At 42.5% G+C, this 22906-nt stretch overlaps 2 protein-coding genes across 2 annotated transcripts in view; one reads left to right on the top strand and one right to left on the bottom strand.

Moving 5' to 3' along the window:
- si:dkey-103g5.4 (uncharacterized) overlaps nucleotides 1–11314 on the top strand; it is a 23323-nt gene extending 12009 nt beyond the window's left edge. The window contains exons 18-28 of the mRNA XM_062521922.1: nucleotides 1–81; nucleotides 383–457; nucleotides 873–1025; nucleotides 1360–1470; nucleotides 1764–1823; nucleotides 4663–4779; nucleotides 6336–6487; nucleotides 6740–6826; nucleotides 7305–7451; nucleotides 9233–9424; nucleotides 10651–11314. The exon at nucleotides 1–81 is cut by the window's left edge and continues 82 nt beyond it. Of these exons, the coding sequence (XP_062377906.1) occupies nucleotides 1–81; nucleotides 383–457; nucleotides 873–1025; nucleotides 1360–1470; nucleotides 1764–1823; nucleotides 4663–4779; nucleotides 6336–6487; nucleotides 6740–6826; nucleotides 7305–7451; nucleotides 9233–9424; nucleotides 10651–10752 (1277 nt within the window). The 3' untranslated portion in view covers nucleotides 10753–11314. The remainder of the gene's footprint in view (nucleotides 82–382; nucleotides 458–872; nucleotides 1026–1359; nucleotides 1471–1763; nucleotides 1824–4662; nucleotides 4780–6335; nucleotides 6488–6739; nucleotides 6827–7304; nucleotides 7452–9232; nucleotides 9425–10650) is intronic.
- Nucleotides 11315–17901: 6587 nt separating this feature from the next.
- LOC134066179 (proline rich transmembrane protein 1B-like) lies at nucleotides 17902–19747 on the bottom strand. Its single transcript, XM_062521422.1, has 2 exons — nucleotides 19608–19747; nucleotides 17902–19477 (listed from the first exon to the last, which is right to left on the bottom strand). Exons 1-2 carry the CDS (start codon nucleotides 19713–19715, stop codon nucleotides 19310–19312), a joined length of 276 nt encoding a protein of 91 aa, XP_062377406.1. The 5' UTR covers nucleotides 19716–19747; the 3' UTR covers nucleotides 17902–19309.
- Nucleotides 19748–22906: the final 3159 nt, after the last annotated feature.

Genomic DNA, 22906 nt, shown 5'->3' with positions numbered 1-22906 from the left:
CCCTCACACAGCTCAAAATCCTGCCCCGTCTGGAGAGACTCCTGCAACACATCGAGGACACAAACAGCCAGCACGGCTCCGGTACACACACACAGACACACAGACACACAGACACACAGACACACAGACACACACACACACACACACACACACACACACACACACACACACACACACACCACCAGTATAGCTTTTGTACACACTCACTGCCAGCCCTGCTCAAGTACACACACACACACACACACACACACACACACACACACACACACACACACACACACACACAAACTGCTAGTACAGCTCTGGTACAGAAGCACATTATACACACACACAGACAGTGTGTGCCTGCATTTAGTGCATTTTTGTGTGTTTGTGTTGGAAGGCCTGTCGGTCAAGCAGACACTTGGGACAGAGAACAGCTCTAGAGAGTGGACCGCCTCTGTATCTGCAGTCAAAGGTGAAAAAGAACACGCACACACACACACACACACACACACAGTTTATTATTATTATTATTATTATTATTATTATTATTCACAATTTGCTATACATACTGTACAACTCTCTTTATTCATGGACAATATAATAATTAATAGTTTGCTGATTGCTAAGCGCAGATAGCCATTTCTGATTCTATGCTTGCTAGTTCTACAATAATATTATGCCAAATTCATCATAAGTACTGTACACCACTTGCCAAAATGAAATACTACGTTTATTTTTGTTCAATCATTAGCTTGTGTGACTACTGTACATACCCAGCAGAGCTGAAGAAATGGCATACATCCAGAGATGGGAATAATCTTATGTTGTGTTTCCATTTCCATATTTTTATTTGGATTCATAACAACCAGTCTTTGCTATCATGTCAGCCGTGGCCTACTGGTTAGGGCTTCGGGCTTGTAACCGGAGGGTTGCCGGTTTGATCCACGACCAGTCCACGGCTGAAGTGCCCTTGAGCAAGGCACCTAACCCCTCACTGCTCCCTGAGCGCCGCTGGTTGGGCAGGCAGCTCACTGCTCTGGGTTAGTGTGTGATTCACCTCACTATGTGTTCACTAATTCAGTTAAATTGGGTTAAATGCAGAGAACGAATTTCCCTCACGGGATATATGCTTATACTTGCAAAAAAGGCATTCTGTCATAACAAGATTGAGAGCTCCACTGACAGTAGAAAACGTTTTTTATTTCCAATTTCAAGTCTTCTCAATCCACCACCACCGCCATCAGCTACTTTACTGTTCTTGGCTGTTGAAGGTCTAGTCCTCTAGTCCTGATTTGTTTGGACCCGGTAGCCTTGCTGAGAGATGGACCCCCGATTGACTGTGTGCTTTTTTGCGCCACCTGGTGGCCGCTGCAGGAGTCTCGCCTCAGTCCCTGAAGGAGCAGCTTAAGCCCCGTCCATCAGAGGAGCAAGACGGACCATTGGTCAAGGAGTCACAGGACAAGAGTCCAACCAATTACAATACAGGTAGCCTCAAATAAAGCTTTATTTTCAGATTAGATGGTCACATCCACAGAAACATGAAATATTTGGACTTCGTGTTTTTGATTACATTATGCATACTATTATGCATATACATGAGTATATTATGATTTTTTAGTCAATAAGAATAGGATTTGCTAAATGAACGTCTCAAGAGTATGTGTGTGTGTGTGTGTGTGTGTGTGTGTGTGTGTGTGTGTGTGTGTGTGTGTGTGTGTGTGTGTGTGTGTGTGTGTGTGGTGATATTCTCAAGCTCTCTGTTGCTCTCTCCCACTCAGACTTGCTGGCCATGAGGGGCAGTACTCCATCAGGTCCCATCAGTATTCCTGTGCTGACCGGTCAGTCACTCTTCTGCTTTGATCTCTCTCTCTCTCTCTCTCTCTCTCTCTCTCTCTCTCTGAATGTGTGCTTCATTTGCTTCATGTGCTTCAATTTAACAAGATATGGCTCTTTCTAGTAGAGGGACTTGGAACTGCACTGAACTGCAGAGCATTGCCCCTGTATGGGCACTAGGTGATGCTAACGAGCAGTGAAATGGTGTGTGTCCCTCTGGATCGAAATTCTTTTTGTAATATGGGAGGGTGTAGCCGAACATAAGCCCCACCTACATCATTTTCCAGCGAGAAGTTCGTGATGCTACTTATAACTTGAGTGTTTGTTACTCCCCCTACTTTGTTGTACATGTGTATGCTATGCACTGTGGAAAAGAGCAGTGAAATGTTCCTAATTTTAGAGTGATTGTGCCCCTCATAGCCTTTTTCCACCGACGGCGAAACTGCTCTGTTCCTGTTCTTGAACCATCATTTAGATTTCTTTTCTGGTTAATTTCTGAACCAACTGTTCAGAGCATTCTGACCAAACAAAAAAAACAGTTCGGAAAGTGGCGCTTTGGTTTGGAGCCCGGCGCTGTTCTAAAAGTTGAACAGATTTCAACTTTGAGCGCTCTGAGCGCTTCGGTAAAAAAAACGTCAGCACCGAGAGTTTTTTTCCGCCGAGGGCGCTCAGCGTTGTGAACGCGGAGCTACATAGACTTTACATTGAAAATTGTCGCCGTCGGCGCAAAAAACACGATTGGTGGACATAGGGCCTTAGCCTACTTGTGGGGCACTACACAGATTGTGTAGAGTGGGTATAGGGTGATCCGACCCTGATGACGCAGCCATGGTTCAGTTCAAAATTGGTGTAATTGCAGGCTAGTTCACAAGAAAGCGTGCAAGTTTCAAATAATTATAAACAGAACCGTTTCAAGAACGCGTTCTATGTAGGTCAAAATACGCCCTGGACAATGTTATGCTTTTTCGGTCTCCTGATTCCAATGTTGACTTTTGTAAGACATTCTATGCATTTATATTGTCATTGTATATAATGAGTTTGAAAGGAAAACCAACAAAAATAATTGACCAAAAAACAAAACAAAACAAAAATACGCCCTGAACAACTCACTCTCTCTGAGACATGTGGTTCCACTGAGCCTCAGTCAGGAGCCCGACGCATCCAAGGCCCCTTGGCAGGCCCGCAACAGGAAGTGTGTGTTGTGATTGCTGACATTCTTTGGGCATTACTGGAACCCTGAGTCCTCCCACACACTCCACTCAGAGCATCTGGTCCATGCCGTGTCCACGCAACAAATATCATCGAGAGGGAGTGACATTCTCACAAGCATGAATACAGCCGTCTGTATATGTGTGTGTGTGTGTGTGTGTGTGTGTGTGTGTGTGTATGCGTGCGTGCGAGCTGAAGGTCAGAGGGAGTCTGAGCTCTATGGCGCCTTTACTCTCTGGCAGTGCTGTGATTCCCTGTGTATAGCCTCTGATAGTTCAACTCTATCCACTCTATTTGTGCTGGATGTTCTTCCCATTTTCGAACCTTCACATTTTTTTTTTTTTTACAATTTTACAAGTTGCAAAAACCATCTGGCTGTGCTAGTAAATGTATTTTCACGAAAAAGCTGTTGGGCCTGTGATGTCGGACTTAGTAACCGAATAGGTGGGAATTCTACTGTGTGCATAAGGGTGCGTAAGTCAATTTTAGCCTGTGCAAATTCTCCCCTTCCCTTACATCTGTCATTTACAGTACACGTGAAGTAGGGAGTTACGCGTTTTAGAAGCAGCAACCCCAAAATCTAAGCATTTCTTATGTACAGTATACAACTCTTGCGGGCAATCTGCCACTGGCTGAAACACCCTTTCAGCTACGCGCTCCCGAGGGCTGTATTAAGGTCGAGTGCCACAACTTTGTTTGAATCTGTCCTTTTCCCCCCCAATTTCACCGAAGTCATCTATACATTTGCACAGACGTCTGCACTATTGCTGAGCAACATAGTCTATATTCTCCTGTCTCTTGATTAATTTGTAATTGAGATCAGCATTGTCATGGCAGTCTCTCTACTGTCTTCGAAGCTGCAAGTGTCAGTCTACTGAATCGTTAGATACATTTATAGGTAACACTTTATTTTAATGTGTCACTGTTACAGTGTACCTACCTAATTAGGTACAGTGGTACAACCTGTGTAACAACATGTACTTGCATTATGTATTTGTGGGTACCTACATATATAGTTGTTACATTGTAATACTGAGTGGTTTTACAAAACTTTGCCAATTTGCCTATATTTTTCATCAGAGGCAAAGGACTGACCTGAGACCTGCTGGATGGGGTAAATCTGGTCATGATAGATTTAATATACAAACCATTCTTAGCTCCAGTCAAGGCCTCATTGTCCTCAGTGTACATGTAACAGCTGCACTGCTACACCTTTGTTACTCTTTGATACAGTGGAATAAACCTGTTAAGTGTACCAGTTAATTACTTGGATATTAAATCTGTCATGACCAGATTTACCCCATCCATGTGTGCATTGCACTGCTGTACCAAAAAAAAAAAAAAAAATGACTGGGCGCACCTTGACACAGTGTGTATTCCTGTCTGAATCCAACCCCTTCCATAACGTGTGCATTGTGCTTGCTAGTATGATTAGTTTATTTGGTCTTGTTGGCCAGTCAGCCACCGTACATATGACCTATACTGTTTTTGGAAGGAAAATTGACTGTGAACCACAAAATGTGTGTAAAATGGAGAGGGTGACATGATCACCAGTTGAAATACTGTAGTTGTACCCCCCAAAAGCTCACGGTATAATTTGAACACTGTGTGTGTGTGTGTGTGTGTGTGTTGTAGAGGCAGAGTGGGCGCGTGTGCTGGAGCTGTCCCCCCTGTTCCAGCTACTCTGTGGTCTGGAGCAGCAGCTGCGGTGCCGAGCCAAAGAGATCGGCCTCTTCAGAGGACACGGCACCAGTGAGCAGGATCACACACACACACACACACACACACACACACACACACCAGAGACATACACAAACAGATGGGTCTCTTCAGAGGACACAGCACTAGTGAGCAGGATACACCCACACACACAGACACTAGAGACACGCACACATACACACACACACACACACACACACATACACACACACACCAGAGACACGCACACACACGAGAGACACACACAAAAAGTCTCTTCAAAAGAGAAGGCACCAATGAGTAGCACACACACACACACACACACACACACACACACACATATACAAAGACACACACACACACACACACACACACACACACACACACACATAACCACACCCAAACACAAATAAGCATCCTCTTTCCTTGGTCCTCTGGCTCGTGCCCCGGAAATCATTCAGGCTTGTTGTCATCGAGGATTCATTCATGGGCGTCGGAGCCATAATACGACTTTTTACAATTGTTAAATTGTAAAGAGTACTGTTTTAAAACTATAGGCTAATATCACAGACACCCATGTCAAATCCATTCCACTTGATACAAAATGCTGCAATGAAACTCCATCATCTCATTGTCAGGTTTTCATTGCTACCTTCTCCTCACAGCACACATTTATGCTACATGCACACACACAGATAAATGAGCGGTTGAATTCTAGCTCAGAACACAGCTCAAAACACTCAGAAACAATCAAACAATCAAAAACGTTTTGTTTTGATTGCAGCAGTGCTAAGTAACATTAAGTTACTTTGCTAATATTTGGGAAACTGTGAGTAAGGGGCTGCGACCATTCTGCCTAGGCTGCTGAAATGCCACAAGGGTGCAGCTGATGAACTTCAGAAACAAAATATATCTATAAGCTCACAACTTTCAGACTGGCCCAAATATTCACAGAATCCTCACGAAGCTCCCTAGTAACCACTCCGGCCCTGCATTCAAAACATTAAAGCAACACTAAAGAGTTCTTTGTACCTTAAAATAATGTTTCCAAAATATGTTCAGTGGTTCATCAACTCGTAACAGGGTGAACTTCGGCATTCGCTTTGTCAGTGGTTTGAAAATGGCGCTTAATTTTGACTTGTCTACATGCCTCTTCTCATCTTTACTTAAACTTCATCTGTGTCAAGACTAGGCTAACACGGACATAAAGGACACAGCAACTGAGATTAAGCTAAACTAGACTGATGACCAGAGGGTACTGATGACACAGCTATGGGGAGTAAGAAATCATGTAAACCATGTTAAACTGTAAGATTGGCTAAGCCAGCGACAGAGCAATTGCCTCATCAAGTCCATACAGACCCGGCTCCAGGGGGGGGCAAAAGGGGGCGGTGCACCCTCAAACAAAAAAGGTGCCCCCTCAGTTTTACTTGGCCTAATCCTAACTGTAGCCTTTTACGATTGATAGTGCCCCCCTGAAAATCTCAAATGCCCCCTTTATCACTGCTCTCTGCAGCCGGGTCTGAGTCCATAGCACGGTGTTTGTTTGTTGTGTACAAGAGCCTGTTTGTTGTTTACGCTAGGCCTTGTGGCATGGTTGTGTATTGCAGATAGGGGGCGCTCTTATTTAGACTTCCTGGATGCTCAGTGGGAGTGCGAGGGGCAGCTTGAGGCTGTTGGGCAAGAGAGTCTAAACACTCGAGAGTTTCTCATCTACCAGCATGGCCATTTCCTGCTGCAAATGCTACACTCTCATGGAGTGGTAAGACACACACACGCACACACACACACACACACACACGCACGCACACACACAAGCGTGCACGCACGCACACACACACACACACACACACACACACACACACAAACTTGATTAAACTTGAACTGTGATTGAGACAGATATTTCAAGTGTTCTTTCCTGTAATCTATGTAAATTGTATTTGTGTGAATTACATGACGGTGATGGTGGTGGTGGTGGTGGTGGTGGTGTGTGTGTGTTTGTTTTGTCTGACAGGTTCCCCTCGTGAAGCTTCAGATAGCCTCCAAATTACCCCATAATGACTACCTCCAAAATGCCTTCAGAAACTCCTTCTTCTATCAGGCAAGCTTCAGCCAGGGGTTTTGGTGGCTCTCGTGGCTGTTGGACTCTTTTGGATAAACATCATCAATAATATTTATTCTTCTCTAACACAGAAAGAAAGTTGGCTGATATTTACATAGCAGTGTAGATCTAAATTGGCCTCTATGGCATGTACAGTATAATCTACGGTACATAGATAAACTAGAGGAGATCGCACACTTTTTCTGATACCAGTCATTTATTAAAACAACATTTCATCCTGAGGCCCTTTTCAAGTTTTACAAATTTTAAAAACAAAAAACCCCCCAAAAAACTAGAAAAAGGCTTCAGGTCGAAGCGTTGTTTTAATAAATTACTGGCATCGAAAAAAAAAAGGGTGCGGTCTCCTCCAGTTTACACATCCTGCGACCAGCACCTCCACTGTGCGTTGGTTTCTCTTACTAAAAAACATATATAATCTACTGTACTGTACATGTAATCTGTATGTGTGTTGTCCCAGGTGGAGGAGGAGATGCTGAGTGTGCGTCAGCAGAGGCTGCAGTCGGTGGGCGGTTTCTCTCTGGTGCTCCTGCACTGCCTGGCCCACATCGCCTGTGGTGACATGCACTCCGACACCAGCCCTGCCTTCCAGAGGACCTTCTTCAAGGTGCAACACACACACACACACACACACACACACACACACACACACTTATCACACACACACACTTATCACACACCAACAATGGGGGACAATTCAATTCAAGTATAGCATATTTCACAGGGCATACACAGACTCAATGTGCATTTAGGAAAAACACTACCAACCATGTGAGGGTGGTCTTTGTTAGGACTCGTGCTGCAGCATTTTGAACTAACTGAAGAAAAATAAAACAATAAATGTATATTTGTTTAGCCACTCTAGGATGTGTGTGTCATCAGCATATTAGTGGTAGGAGATGTTGTACTGCTGAATGATAGACCCAAGTTGAAGCATAATTGAAGAGCAGAGGTCCAGGAATTTATCCCTGAGGTACGCCATATAAAATATTAATGACATTTGAGGACATTTTCAATAGAGATAGAGAAAGATCGCATTTAGATAGGATTGGATCCAATTAAGAACTGCAGCTTTAAGATCAAATGTTCAAGACAATGTACTGTGAAAGGATGACATGATTAACAGTATCAAACACTGCACTGATATCTAAGAGCACTAGAACTGAAACTTGGTGATTGTCTGTGGCGATTTTAAGATCATTAACAACTCTAACAAGAGCTGTTTCTGTGCTGTGGTTCAATTAACACCAGACTGATAGATGTCAGAAAGATTGTTTAGAGACAGAAACCGGCAAAGTTGTTTATATGCATCCTTTTTTAGTGATTTGCCTACACACACGCCTAGCCTTCTTTGGAGTTCGATTGACTTAGAAAAGACTAAAACAGTTACAGTCAGCCCTCTTTAGTATCTGAGTTTGAATGTTTAGATAAGTGTGTGTGTGTGTGTGTGTGTGTGTGTGTGTGTGTGTGTGTGTGTGTGTGTGTGTGTGTGTTTCAAGTGAGGCACTCTAGTTAGCTTTTTTTTAGAGTTGGAGATAGACAAGTGTGAGGAACTCAGCTGTCTATTGAGTTATCTTGAGTTAGATAAAGAGTGAAGCACAGAATGAGTGTGTGTGTGTGTGTGTGTGTGTGTGTTTGTGGTGTGTGTTTTAGATAAGTCAGAAAAAGAATCAGTGGCACTCTTCAGGTGCTTGCACACTACTCCAAGAAACGTTGACACGTCAAACTCGAACAACTCCATCCAACAAACAGCAGTAGACACAATCTGTGTGTTGTAACATACAACTGTAACTCCTTCCAATATAATAAAATCTGCAAGTTTTTGAATGTAATAATCCTGCCAATTTAATTTAGCACCCAAGGTTAAAAAAAGTAATTTCATTACCTTCTCACTAATGTTACAAATCACTGATTTAGTGATATTATATCTGTTTTATCAGTTGTAAGAGTGTAGTGTAGTTGTCGGTGGGTGTTACCGTGTGCTCTGATCCAGCTGTTGCTGTTTGTTTTGGACTTTATTGGCACTTGTTGAGACAGTGTGTAAGCAGTAGGGTTGGGTACCTATCGCATTTGAACCGATATTGGTACCAGTGCCGGTTCCTGAGGTTTGGTGTCGGTATTCAACGGTACTTTTTCCGGTACCTTACGTTTACTGGATCTGTAACACCTTGTTTGTAACAACTACAACATTTTATTAAAGTTTATTTATTTATTTTTTATAACATAATACAAACCCCTCTCTTTAACTATGAACATATGAACAGTGGATAGTGAACATGTTTTAAACAGACTCAGACATAGAATAAATAATTAGTCCATTAGCGTTATGTGATGATTAAGTGTCGGTACCCAACCCTAGTAAGTCTTCATCTCCCTACCCCCTTCTAGGCGCTGCAGCTGTCTCTGGAGCAGTTGTTCCATGCCAGACTGGGACTGGCCAGCTCAGGGGTATCTGACCCAGCAGATAGCTCTCATCTGGATGCCCTGAAAGCTACTGAAAGCTCTCATCCAGATGCCCTGAAAATGGCCTCCCTATTTGGCCAGACCCAGATGGCCAGCGGGAACGATCACATAGATGATGTGAGTCAGTAGCAAAGCCTCTTCTGGTATGCAGATGCTTGAATCTGCTAAGTGGCTGTCTGTGTGTGTGTGTGTGTGTGTGTGTGAGTGTGCGTGTGCGTGTGTGTACATGTGCCATGTATAGAGTTTGGAAAGTTGTGGGTGTTGTAAGGAATGCAAGCTGAACAAAGGCTACTCAGATGGATACCAACTTCACATTGTATCTTAAGCATGCCAGAACACTGCAAGATAAGTGTGTGTGTGTGTGTGTGTGTGTGTGTGTGTGTGTGTGTGTGTGTGTGTGTGTCTGTCTGTCTGTCTGTCTGTCTGTCTGTCTGTCTGTCTGTCTGTGTCTGTGTCTGTATCTTTCCCTTTCCATTTCTCTGATAAACACTCCAACATTTATGTCGGCAGGATGAGGCAGGATGAAGAGACTGGATTCCTGAGTTGTGTTTCATGAATTGTGACTCTTTGACTTGAGGATATTTTATGACATTGAGCTTTCGCTTTCAGTAAACAAAGCTGAGGAGCAGCCATTTCAGTTTTTGCCACAGCAGAGGCATAAGTGTGTGTGTGTGTGTGTGTGTGTGTGTGTGTGTGTGTGTGTGTGTGTGTGTGTGTGTGTGTGTGTGTGTGTGTGTGTGTGTGTGTGTGTGTGTGTGTGTGTGTGTGTGTGTGTGTGTGTGTGTGAGAGAGCAGTGATTAGGCAGAGTACTCTCAACTTACTCCTCCCCCCTCAGTGCAATGGCATGTTAGCGTCCAATTTTCCCCCGGTACAAAATTAGGCTTTCAGTTACACTGTATCCCAGTGTGTTTGTGTGTTTACTGTGTCTCTAAGCATTTCTTCCCTTTAATTGCAACATAGATGTGTGTGTGTGTGTGTGTGTGTGTGTGTGTGTGTGTGTGTGTGTGTGTGTGTGTGTGTGTGTGTGTGTGTGCGCGCACACACACACAAATCTGTGCAGTGTGTATGTGTGTGTCTTTGTTGTGTGTTTACTGAAACTCTAAGCATTTTTTCTCCTCTGATTGCAACATGGATGTGTATGTAACCATGTGTGTGTGTGTGTGTGTGTGTGTGTGTGCGCATATGCACAAATCTGTGCAGTGTGTATGTGTGTGTCTTTGTTGTGTGTTTATTGAAACTCTAAGCATTTTTTCTCCTCTGATTGCAACATGGACGTGTATGTAACCGTGAGTGTGTGTGTGTGTGTGTGTGTGTGTGTGTGTGTGTGTGTGTGTGTATGCAGAAGATGTCGGGAATCCTCCAAAGGAACAGACAGGCTGCAGTGTTCCTGCAACTGGAGGGGCTGTTGAAGGGGAATGGGCCGGGGGCCCCTGAACCCCAGTGAGGTTAATTGCCTCTGGAGCCACAGCAAGGAGACACAATCAGCCCTCACCACATTCCTAAGCACGCACACACACACACACACACACACACACACACACACACACACACACACACACACACACACACACACACACACACACACACACAGCTCTCAGCACAGCCCACACACACTGATGCACACTCTTTTTTTTTTTTTTCTCTCTCTCCCTATAAAACACTCTCTCTTTCAAACACACATGCATACAGACATTAAACACACAAACTCACTCTGATGCCTCCTACACTCTCACTTTTCTAATCCACTGACTCATTGCCACATTCATTCACTTGCGCTTACTCACCCAGTTTTCCCCCTTTCTTCTGTGCATCATACAGTCCCCTGTTGGAACACATGCTAAAGTTGACTATTATATAAAATCATCCTTTGGAAATTGATCTAAATGCCTTAAATAAAAAAAAAAAGGAAATATCCAACCTTTAAGGATATCAATTTTTTTGTGAATGAATAATGTATCGTAAACAAATAAATGTTTTCCTTAAATACAGGAGTCATAAGTATTGTAATGCCCATGTTAATGTCCCCATGTACCATAATATGTTGAAATTCCCATAGAGGCAGGCAGATTTTCATTTTTTTTTTTTTTAAATGGCAGTTATTTCATGGATCCAGGACACATGGTTTTATTTCAGTTACCCTATTAGCTGGTTTGATTTGCATTGAGCTCAAAGAGAATGAAACCAGCAGCTAATAGGCTAACTGAACTTATGGAGGGGACTGTATATTTCTCTCTCTCTATATATCTCTCTTATACACACACACACACACACACACTGGCATGCTCTCTGTCTGGTGTCTGACACAACGCAGCCCTGTCCTCAGACTGAGGTGGTCTTTCATGTGTGAGGCATCTGGCACTTTCCTGCTTCTAATTATCCGGTTTCCACTCGAAACCCCATAATACGCACAGAGTCTGGCATGGCAACAATTAGCCCACAGCTAGCAGACTACATGTTGATATTTAGAAAAATAAATGTTTGGATATTACCAAAGCATTTTCATATCTGAAAAGAAAGAGAACAAAACCTGTAGGTCCATGTAACCTCTTAAAATGTTAAAGGCAGCTTTTGCAAGCTGAAGGGTGGACACACACACACACACACACGCACACACGCACACACGAACGCACGCACCCATGCACCCACGCGCCTAATTCTGTTTTTACGTAAAATTAACATAATTAAAGTACACATGGCCTTTTGAACAAGAAACCAAACACTTTAATTTTGTCAGGATTGGCATTACATGGTAACACATTTTGTCACACTGCAGGTACTGTAATACTCACAATTAGTTGATATTAGTCATATAATATCATTTAATCAATACATTTCTATCTAAAACTCTCACAACAAAAACATGCATAAACACTGTCCGGGGTAGTTTTGCTTATTGCTTAGTTAAATGCTGATATTTGGATGTAGATTTTGTAAAATAAGTAACATTAGGTCAATATAGTAGACTTAACTGTTCAAAACAGAATACTGCTTTGACAAACACCAAACTTTATTCAGTTCTGTGCTATCCTGATTTGGGATAAAAAGAAAACATATGGTGACAACTGTAATGAAATCCAGTCTCTACTCTGCCTTAGTCACATGCAGACCTGAGGCGAGGAGACCAAGTCCCTCAGAAATGTTTTTATGTTTACATTTACGCTATATATATTTGGATGTTTTTTTTGTTGTATACTTCAGGCATACGTGTGACGGCAAGGCAGAATGTCCTTTCTCGAATTTGGAGTGATATTTCGCTGGTCCATCTCTTGTACTATCCCAAGGTTGCTCTCACCACAATAATGATAATCAGGCAAATAATGCCGCACACCAGGGCGGCGATGTTGAGTTTCTTTGATGTCCTGGAGTCACTCTCTGCCCTGGCCTGGTCTCCAGCTAAATTGGCACTGTTCACCTGAAAGAAAACAAGCTTTCAGTCTATATATTCTTTTTTTTAGGCTATTGATCTGTTAGGCTAATGTAAGAGTTAATGTTTTGCTAAAACCTGGCTGTCCATGAGTGCTCTGTTGACTTTATACTCTACTTGCCGCCAGTGATTTGAATAGGGAGGCCCTCAAGCCCATAATTTTCTCTCTTTTTTTTGGGGTAACATTCAGCGATCATCTCCTCGCATTCCGTGAGTAGACTAGGCAGCCCCTATTGGCTCCTGGAAACAAAGAGAGTGGGTGTAGCCTGTCCCATTAGCACATTCCCCTAGGTGGAATTTCTTTGGGAATACTGAGGGAAGGGGTGAACAACCTCTCTGGTGCGTTTTGTTTGGTCCTTCTTTCAAATATAATGTATGTTGTTTTGGAAAAAAAAAAAATATATAAAAATACACACAACACAAGCAAACACAACTTCCTACAAAATCGTTGACTGCACCTTTGAAGAACACACGCGGTCAGTCAATGCTTTTGCCAGCTCTTCCTCAGATGCACATAATTGTGTGTGTGTGTGTGTTGTTTAACTGCATCGAATTGTACACATACTGGGCTTCCACAGTGCTACAGGATGAGGGCTATGTTTTGTTTTGACAATTGTTGTTATTTTTGTCATTTATGCTTTATTTGTTGAAATAAGACGTGGTTATGGTTATTGTTATTTAGCGGACGCCTTTGTCCAAAGCGACACACAAATAAATAACAACACAAATTAATTTAACAGTGAACAATTGCAAAAAATAGGGAGAATAGCAATATTATCAATAAACAATAATTTCAAGCAATAACCTACTGAGAAATAAACAATGAATATATAGGAGAATAGCAATTAAACAAAAAGTAATTCAATCAATCATGCAATAACAATAACTATGGCATGGTAAGGCTAAATTTAAGGAGAATAGCACAAATAAAAACAACAATGTCAAAAGACATAGCAGATATGCTAAAAAGATTTAAGCAGTGTTAAGGTGTGCCACCTCTAATCAGATGAAAATGTTCAGGCTAGTTGACAAATGTATCTCTTCTGAAGATTTTGTTTTAAATTATGCAATGTCAAAGGTTCCCTCTACTAGCTGAAACACAGTTTTTATTAAAAAAAACCATGCAAAACCAATTAAAAAAATTGTAAAAGTTTGTAAAAGCAAACTGCCTTTTTTCCCAAAAATGATCAAAGTCTTAAATGTGGAGCCTCTAGTCTCCCCCCATCCTGTAATTTGCCCCATACCCTTTTGCCTAACACCCTAGAGTTTATGATGGGTACTCACCCTGGAGGAGAATATGATGGCGGCTATGCCCAAGGGTAGGCAGCAGCAGAAGGTGTTGAAGATGGACCATGCCAGATAGGAGGGTACGTTGGAGCGAGACGCCTGCATGATTCTGACAGTAGAGTTATCCTGACAGGGTTTGGTTCACCGGGCAGTGTGTGTGTGTGTGTGTGTGTGTCGGGTTGTGTGTGTGTGAGAGCTGTGCCTCATGCTTTTGCTGGGCAGGGGATCTGGAGGAGGAGACTCAAGAGGAAGGATGGTGGTTTACCAATGAAGCCATGAAACATGACACCCCAAGAGTTTTTTTTTCTTTCAGTTTTATTCAAAGTTTTACGCTTTACTCAGTCTTAAAACAACTCTTAAGAGTTTTTCGTACCTTAATGTTTCCAAAATCATTTTAGCGGTTCATCAACTCATAACAGGGTGAACGGCACTTCTGCATTCACTTCGCGGCCCTCTATTGGCTATAACCGCACTATGTAACTTTACCAGATCGGGTAGCGTACCTGTGGTTCGATGAAATGAGATTTAAGAAACCACAATTTTTTTATGTCGCAATACATCATACATCATGTCATAAAATCACGCAACATGCTCTACCTACCTTGTCTGTGGACATCGTTATTTGGTGGATAAAAGTGCTTTAGTGCTGCTTTAAACAGTCTTGAGAGCATGTCAGAATCAGAATCAGCTTTATTGGCCAGGTTTGTGTAAACAAACAAGGAATTTGACTCCGGTTAATATTTGCTCTTAAGTACAACATTCAACAATAACATCAAAAACAGTAAGAATAGAATAAGTGCAGTATAGGTTATAAGAGTAAATACAGTATGGGTGGGATAGAGTAATGCAATTGTCCGGAAGGGGAGTGCAGTCTCGTCATATAGAGCATGGTTTGGAAGCTGCTCTGCAACCAAACAAAAAGCACTACAATGAGTCGTGTATATAGCACAAGACATCTATGGGTGTGATCTGCCCTCCATCCAGGACTCACAGTATACAACAGGAGATGCATCAGAGAGGCCAAACGCATCAATTTGGACCCCAGCCTGCTACCATCTGGCAAGCAAAAATAAAATCTTAAGGCTGGGACCACCAGACTCCAGAACAGTTTTTTTCCACCCAGCAAGAGTTGAACATGGAAACAACGACAGCCTGAGCCTGTCAGTCTTTGCAACACTTTTCTTTTTTCCCCTTTTTTCCCTCCATACACATGTACGCACACACACACACACACACACACACACACACACACACACACACACACACACACACACACACACACACACACACACTAACCATACTATTTATCCTTTAATTTTTGAGGAGTAAAAAACACTCTTTCATACCTGTAATGAGATGTAATAAATAAAAATAACTTTTGTTCGTTTTCTTTATTCATTTCATTTTCCAGCAAGATAGTATGTTTTAAATATTCTGTAATGTATCCCCCCGCTCACCGACTACTTGGTATTACCCAACCTGCATTCTCTACCGAAAGTTTGTTTACTATTTTGCGCACGCAGTCGCTGGGATGAATGGTTGGAGAAAGCTGAGAGGTGCATACTAACGGGTGGGAAGATGAAAAAGGACATTGAAAGGCAGCCAGACAGCATTTTTTTTCATTGTTGGTTAACACCAACCAAAAATCTATTGCTAAGTCAGCTGTTAAATTAGCTGATGATTTGTTGACTGGAGTTGGCTGGCTAGTGAAAGCGCGCACGCCTGTACTGTACTTTATACATAGGCCTACACACGGTTAATGACAGTCCATGTCAACAGGCTTGCTCTCGGGACACATTGAAACATTGAAACATTCTTTTTTTTATCATTATTATTATTGCTATTGTTATTATTATTTTGTAGCAATCTTAAGTGGACAAAATGTGTTTAAAGTACTTTCCAACTTTTTGGTGAGGGAACACACATTCTCCAAAACTGATTAGGATATACCACCTCTCTCAAACCACTAAAACATTAACTGAGATTTGTATATGTCAGGAAGAAGAGGGAAAGAGGGAAATGGCCAAGGAGGTGATAAGAGAGAGGTGACCAGAGGGAGAAGGAGGCGACAGAGGAGCAATTGAGATAGTGAGCACACACGCACACAATCAATTACATGGAATCTGCCACTGCTGGCTAGTGCTTATTAAACACTGAATTTAACTACTGTGTTATTATGGCACAAATAGTCAAGTGAACAGCTGCATTTACGTTAAGTAACCTAAATCAGTAAAATTATCATGATGTATTTTTAATAACGGCAAATTAGCAAGTTACCTTTTGCACAAACAAATATTCAAGAAATAAATAAATTGATTAATGTGCCGTAAGTTTAACCTCCCCAATGGTAAACCCAAAGTTAAGCCCTTGGGGAGTGTCACCACTCTGTCTTATCTACCGCTCTGCTCCATCTATTCCCTTATATGGTCTGCACTTCCTGTCTCGTATGGGGAGATTGTTTTTGCGCCAAGGACTGTGAATTTGTCAGACAAGGCCAGACAAGTGTGAGGGGAGTCAAATGAGTGTGAGGAGATTCTGCAGCAAGTGTGGCTGGTGGACAGGGCATTATATGCATTTGAAATAGGCCTATCTATGTATTTAATCACTTACTTTGTAATTATTTTGCTGGATTGGAAAAGATCTGATGTAGTTTGTAACAAAATACGTTGAGGGATTGTATTTAGAGTATTTCAAATACTTATGAGAAATCTCTTTTTTTCCCTTTTAAATGCGCTAAGCTTATCATAGTTTGGGAGTCAAAGGCCTGAAGGGTATTTCTCAAAATTTAGATGAGGGATTAAGCCAGGATTTGGGCGAATCTGATGTGTTTTCCGAGTAAATACATATTGCAAATAGTACATTAATAAAGCTCTTAAGAGTTTGCGTGGAGGTCCATTAGAATTAACTTAGCTTGGCTGTTAGCCTGGTTGATACCGAGGCACTTTTTAAACTAAACTGCATTTCTAGCACAAAAGGTGAAATGCAGTTCAGTTTAAAAAGTGGTCAAAAAAGTTTGTGGTGAGAGAAACATTTTGTCCATCAGCTATTTACTCTTCACAACTCAGGGTTTTTACTAACCACCAATCTGTCAGTCAGCTCTTCATAGCTTATATCTCAGGGTTTTATGTTTGTTTGACTTTTAGCATGTTTTCCATCTGAATATGACAGTTGCCGAGAGGTTGTGACCATAACTGGCTGTATAATATAATATAATATAATATAATATAATAAATAATATAGTGTAATATGGAATCAAATTAAAGGATCAAGTATCAAACCTTGTCGATCTCAACATGAGAGAGCAACAGCAACATTTTGGAAATATGTAATATTTTTGCTGTGTGTGTGTGTGTTTATGTGAAAATAAAACTCTAATGCTCATATAGTCCTGCTCTGTAAACAGTAAACAAACACGCAGCAATGACTCAGATATAATTCCGGGCAATTCCCAAAGAGACTGACAGGTAGAGAGGAGCAGGGAGGAGCTCGGAGAGTGATGTGCGCTGAGTGTAATGGAACAATGATGGGGAGTGTTCCATCCCTTCTAAATGATTTTCTGTCCATTTCCTGCGTTCAATGTGCAGCGCAGGGCGTCTGGCTCCTGTGGCAACGGAACATCTGTGACTTGAGACTATACATTGCAGCAAACACGAGCAGATTTCCAATAGACAACCATGTCGGATGAAGAGCATGCTAGCTCCAAACATCACCCTTTGTTATGAGTAAATAGTATTTTCTTATGGGAGCAACAATGGCTCTAGAGCACCTGCCTCTCTTGGTTGCGCAGACTTTGTTTTAAGTCAGTAAACTTAAAGGACCTTCCAGGAAGCACATAGTGACACCAACAACAAACTTTTTCTTTGTGTGTTTGTTTATCTCCATGCAGTAGGTAGTTGAACACAAGTAACATGATACAACAACATGATATTCCCACAGCACTTTTCATGACACATCCAGTTGTCTGAACCATATAGTACCTTCATGCCACATCGGATATTCGGAAATTCGGACCTCCGATAATGGAAAAATGACTTGAACACAAAGTCAGGTTGGATTTTTTGCTCGGAGACTCGTGTGGAAGTTCTGTGCCCCGAGGTATAGGACTTTACGTCACGATCATACCATGATCTCAACCATGGCGGCAACAACACAAGAGGTGAATTTCACTGTCATTACAAAAAGGCAAGGAAATTTGTCACTAAATTAACAATACAGATAGAAACACTCACCCGAGACATTTTCCTGCTTGCTCATACATATATGTAGTAAGCAATTCTAATAACTTATTTATGATTCTCCTGTGTTTATTTTCCGAACTGATCTCATGAACACCCTTTATTCGGAGGTCGGGACTTCCAAATTTACGAGCGGCATGAAGGCAGTAATAGATTAGAATTACATTAGAATTCCATGACAGAAAACCCATTCCAGAGCACAGTTGGTCAGTAGCTCTGAGACTCGAAGAGCATGAATGAAATACAAAACTCCTAACAGACAAAAAACACATGTTATTTGACTTTGATATCCCTGATAAAGCCCAACATTACTGTATATGGAAAGTCAAAATCAGTGGGGCTTCTGGTAATTGGTTAGAATAGGAGACAGAAGAAGAGTGATCTGTTTGATGTGTAATGGGTGTGGTCTCAGAGTCAGAGGAATGAGCTGTTCTCTAAGAGGGTTGCAGTGTAAAAGACAGGTTCTCTCTAATGGAAATGATCTAAATCTCTTCATAAACATAATAAGACAAATGCACATAGTAAATAAATACATACATAAATAAATAAATAAATAGAAAAAAAGAAAACAAACAATGATAATGGTGATATCACTTCAGATTTCACCCAGATATAAATTATTGCAGGTATAGAAACAGATTTATATTTCAGCCAGAAGCACCACTGAAGAGAGAGGCCATTTTGTCCCGAGCTCATCCATTATTCACTAAACTCATCCATTCATTAAGCTGATTGTCATGCTTCAACTGTAATATCTCATAGGTTTACAAAGCATTTATAAAACACATTTCAAATGTAAACACACAGTCATGTATTTTTAAAGTCAAACCCAGCCATGCAACATCTACTATTATGTTAACATTACTCAATAGCATAGACCCTGTCCTGTTACTCTATCTGTGAGGCAGACAGATTTAACATACAGTGAAGCTCACTGGCAGTACACTGGGAGGATTATACCGATACTGTTGATGTTGGAGGGGCTGCAGCAGAGGGTGAGAGGGGTGGATTCCGTTCCGAGCGTGTGTCAGGGTGTGTCTGTGCCTGGACTGGGGTCAGTTCTTCTTGAGGTTCTTGAGGTGCATGAACTGCACCACTTGTAGTACGATAACGATGGCGATCATAAGGATTCCAAACACCATGCCCACGATGTTCAGGATCTTGGCTTTCCTGGATGCCTCCTCCGCCCGGGCCATGTCCCCGTCCAAGTTGGCCATGTCCACCTGTGGGCACACAGCACAAAGTCAACAAACAGTCAAACACACAGCCAAGTCCACCCAAAAGAGCTGTCCACAATTTAGTCCCGCCAACGAGCACCAGAAGTGTTTTGTCTGCGCTGGTCATTTGACGTACCCTTCTGGAGCAGACAATGGCACCTATTCCCAGGGGCAGGCAGCAACAAAGCGTGGTGATGATGGACCAGATCATATGGGACTCTACTTTGGGTCGAGGCGCCTCCATCTTGAGCGTGGCTGTGTGGCTGTAGCTGTGTTGTTATCCGTAGAGGCAGGACACTGAGTGCTGGACGCTGAACAGGGTGTGGGCCAGTGAGCCGGCCTTAATTCAGTTTAGAGCGCAGCAGCCTGTGGATGCAGCGGCAGTCGGCGTCGTCTGGGAGGAGGAGACTTACTGTACAACACAGAGGACGAATCGGGGGGGGGGGGGGGATGGGAGAGCTATGAGCGCGGAGACCACTAATGGACCAGTGGCATCTCAGCCTATAGAGGAGTAACAATTATCGACGTCAATAAAACACAGGATCACTCAACGTTACACTGAACAAAGTGAGTTACAGTAGAAGCATCCATTTATCAGAGACGTTCTCTAATTCTTGTGTCAAACACACAAGATCCTCTCTTGATCGGGATCACAGAGCACAAAGTCAGACAATGTGCACGAAATAAAGCAACTAACTTTCTAACATCAAATGGAACATTTTGACTATTTTCAGTCAAGTTTGACATACGACTCACTGACAGGAAACAGGCGGTACGGCAAGGTAACATCATCTCCTCCACTCTAACACTCAGGACAGGTGCCATGCAGGGATGTTCAATTCAATTCAATTGAAAAAACGTTATTTATTGGCCCCAGCCGTGGTGCGGCTGGCTGGGGCGCCTTCGCCGCACGCCGGCGACCCGGGTTCGGTTCCCGCCCCGTGGTCCTTTCCGGATCCCGCCCCGGCTCTCTCTCCCGCTCGCTTCCTGTCATTTCTCTACTGTCCTGTCCAATTGGAGGCATAGAAAGCCCCAAAAAATAATCTTTAAAAAAAAAAAAACTTTATTTATCCCCAAGGGGCAATTAAGAAGCACGCTGAGCAGTCCAGATCAAAATAAACAGCAAACACTCACACATACACACACGCACACACACACACACACACACACACACGCACGCACGCACGCACACACACACACACACACACGCACGCACGCACGCACACACACACACACACACAAGCATGAAATAAATAATAATAAATAATGCAACTTTAAAATGCAGTGCATTCATGTCCTTCAGGCCAATCAAGTCCAGTCCAACCCTCCACACAGTTCATACTTAGGAGGTGAGTGGTAGGTGGAGGGTGATGGGTGGTTGGGTGGGGCTGGGTTGAAGTGACTGGATGGGGATGGGCTAGGGGCATTGGGTGGGGCTGGGATTGGGTGCAGCTCCACGCACTTCTTGGGCCAGTGATGGCTGCGAGTTGAGCAGGAGGACAGCCCTGGGCACAAAGGTTGCCCTCCTTCTCTGAGTTCTGCAGCCCGGGCATCGGAGACGACGCCCAGAGGGGAGCCACTCAAATGTGGAGAAGAGGGGGTGTGATGGGTCCTGAAGGATCCTGCTGGCTTTCCTCAGGGTCTGTTGCTCGCAGAGGGTGGAGAGAGGTCTTAGAGGAAGACCAATGATTCTGGAGCAGAGCTTGACAACACCAGACAGCCGGTTCCTATTTTGGAGTGAGATGGAATGAAGCCAGCATGTGAAGGAGAAGGTGATGATGCTCTCTATGAAGGAGTAATAGAATGTTGTGAGGATGTTTTTGCTCACACTGAAGGAGTTCAGCTTCCTAAGGAGGTACTGACATTGCTGGCATGTGTTAAGCACCCTGTACTCATTGTACACTCAATGGCCGGGTTTCCCCTCTTAAGTGCCAAGAACTTCTTAGGAGCGCTCTAAGAACGTTCTAAGAACGCTCCTAAGAAGTTCTTAGCACTTAAGAGCTTCTTAACGAATCTGGGAAACGCGGCCAATGACTGTACGGCCACTCACACCTCAAACACCATCATTAAGTTAGTGCTCATGACGCCACCATAATCACCTGTGTATCACGAGTCATGCTGAGTCTGTTTACGAAGCAGAGGTGGCAACCTCGACATCTTGGTGGCAGGACAACAACCTGCTGCCCACCGTCAGCAAAATCAAGGAGCTGATACTGGACTACAGGAAACTTCAGACGCAGATCCCATCTACCGTAATTTCCCGACTATTAGCCGCGGCTTATACATTTATTTTGCAAAATTTCTTCAGCTATGAGGTTAATACAGGAGGGCAGTTAATATGGTGTTAATATGGTTTTGTTTCTTTTAACTGGCATAAAACACTGTCCTGAGGCTTATACACAATGCGGCTTATATGCAGGAAATTACTGTATATTGGGGGCACAGCAGTGGAGAGTCAGCGGCTTCAGATCAAGTCAAGTTTATTTATATAGCGCATTTCATACACAGAGGTCATTCAATGTGGTTTACATAAACAAAACCAAATAGTAAAAGCATAGATGGACAAATACTTAAAAAAGATCAAACATAGAAAAAGAAGGCATACGTCAAGGTAAAATCATTTAAGAATGAAGATTAACAAGACAACATAAAAGACTCAAGGTGAAAAAAAAAACTAGAGAATGTAATTCCAAGGAAATTACGAGTGCATGAAAATGCAAAAATGTACAGATAAATCATGTAGATATGGTTACTCAGGTGTTGCTAGAGTAGACATGGTGGTTTCATAGTTTTTGAAAGTTGATAGTGAGAAGATAGACTGTTTAAAATTGAATTAGCTTACCTGATTATCAGATTAGCTAACCTGGCTAATGATTTTTAGCAGTTATGCAAAAATGCTAACTATGCTAACAATGCTAACCATGCTAACTATGGTTACGAGGTTAGCCAAAAGTATCTGAGAACAGTTTGGTCTTAAGTCTAGATTTAAAACTGGCTTCAGTTGGGGCCTTTTTAAGGTACAGTAGCAGCTAAAAGCTGCGTCACCATGTTTAGTTCTAACAGCAGGTTCTACTAACTGTTTTTCCTCCTGAGATCTGAGGACATGAGAAGGTGTGTACTGCTGAAGCATGGTTTGGGATCTATCACAATTGAACTGATATCGGCACTGGTGCCCAGGCGCGTAGGAACGTAGTAAGCATTGGGGGGGACAGGAATGAGGTCCGTTGCGCGCGCATAGCGCGCGCCGAAATTTTTTTATATTAATAAATAAAGGGGGCGAATTATAAGTCACATAAGAGATAAAAAAAAAAAACCTATTGCTGAAGTTTTAATGGCCCTCTGTAAGATGCCGCTTTGAAAATATGTATTTCAGTCTTTTTCTTAACCTATTTTTGGAACTGGGAAGAACATCTGCACATAGGCTATTCAGAACAC

This window comes from Sardina pilchardus, chromosome 19 (assembly GCF_963854185.1).
Source record: "Sardina pilchardus chromosome 19, fSarPil1.1, whole genome shotgun sequence".
Lineage (NCBI taxonomy): Eukaryota > Metazoa > Chordata > Actinopteri > Clupeiformes > Clupeidae > Sardina > Sardina pilchardus.
This window is presented reverse-complemented; position numbering and strand designations above follow the sequence as displayed.

Excerpts from the sequence above, each read along its gene's own strand:
- LOC134066179 (XM_062521422.1), bottom strand. The coding sequence starts at position 19,715 with ATGGAGGCGCCTCGACCCAAAGTAGAGTCCCATATGATCTGGTCCATC. Across the intron at positions 19,478-19,607 it reads CCATTGTCTGCTCCAGAAGG|GTGGACATGGCCAACTTGGA; the intron begins GTACGTCAAATG and ends GTGTGCCCACAG.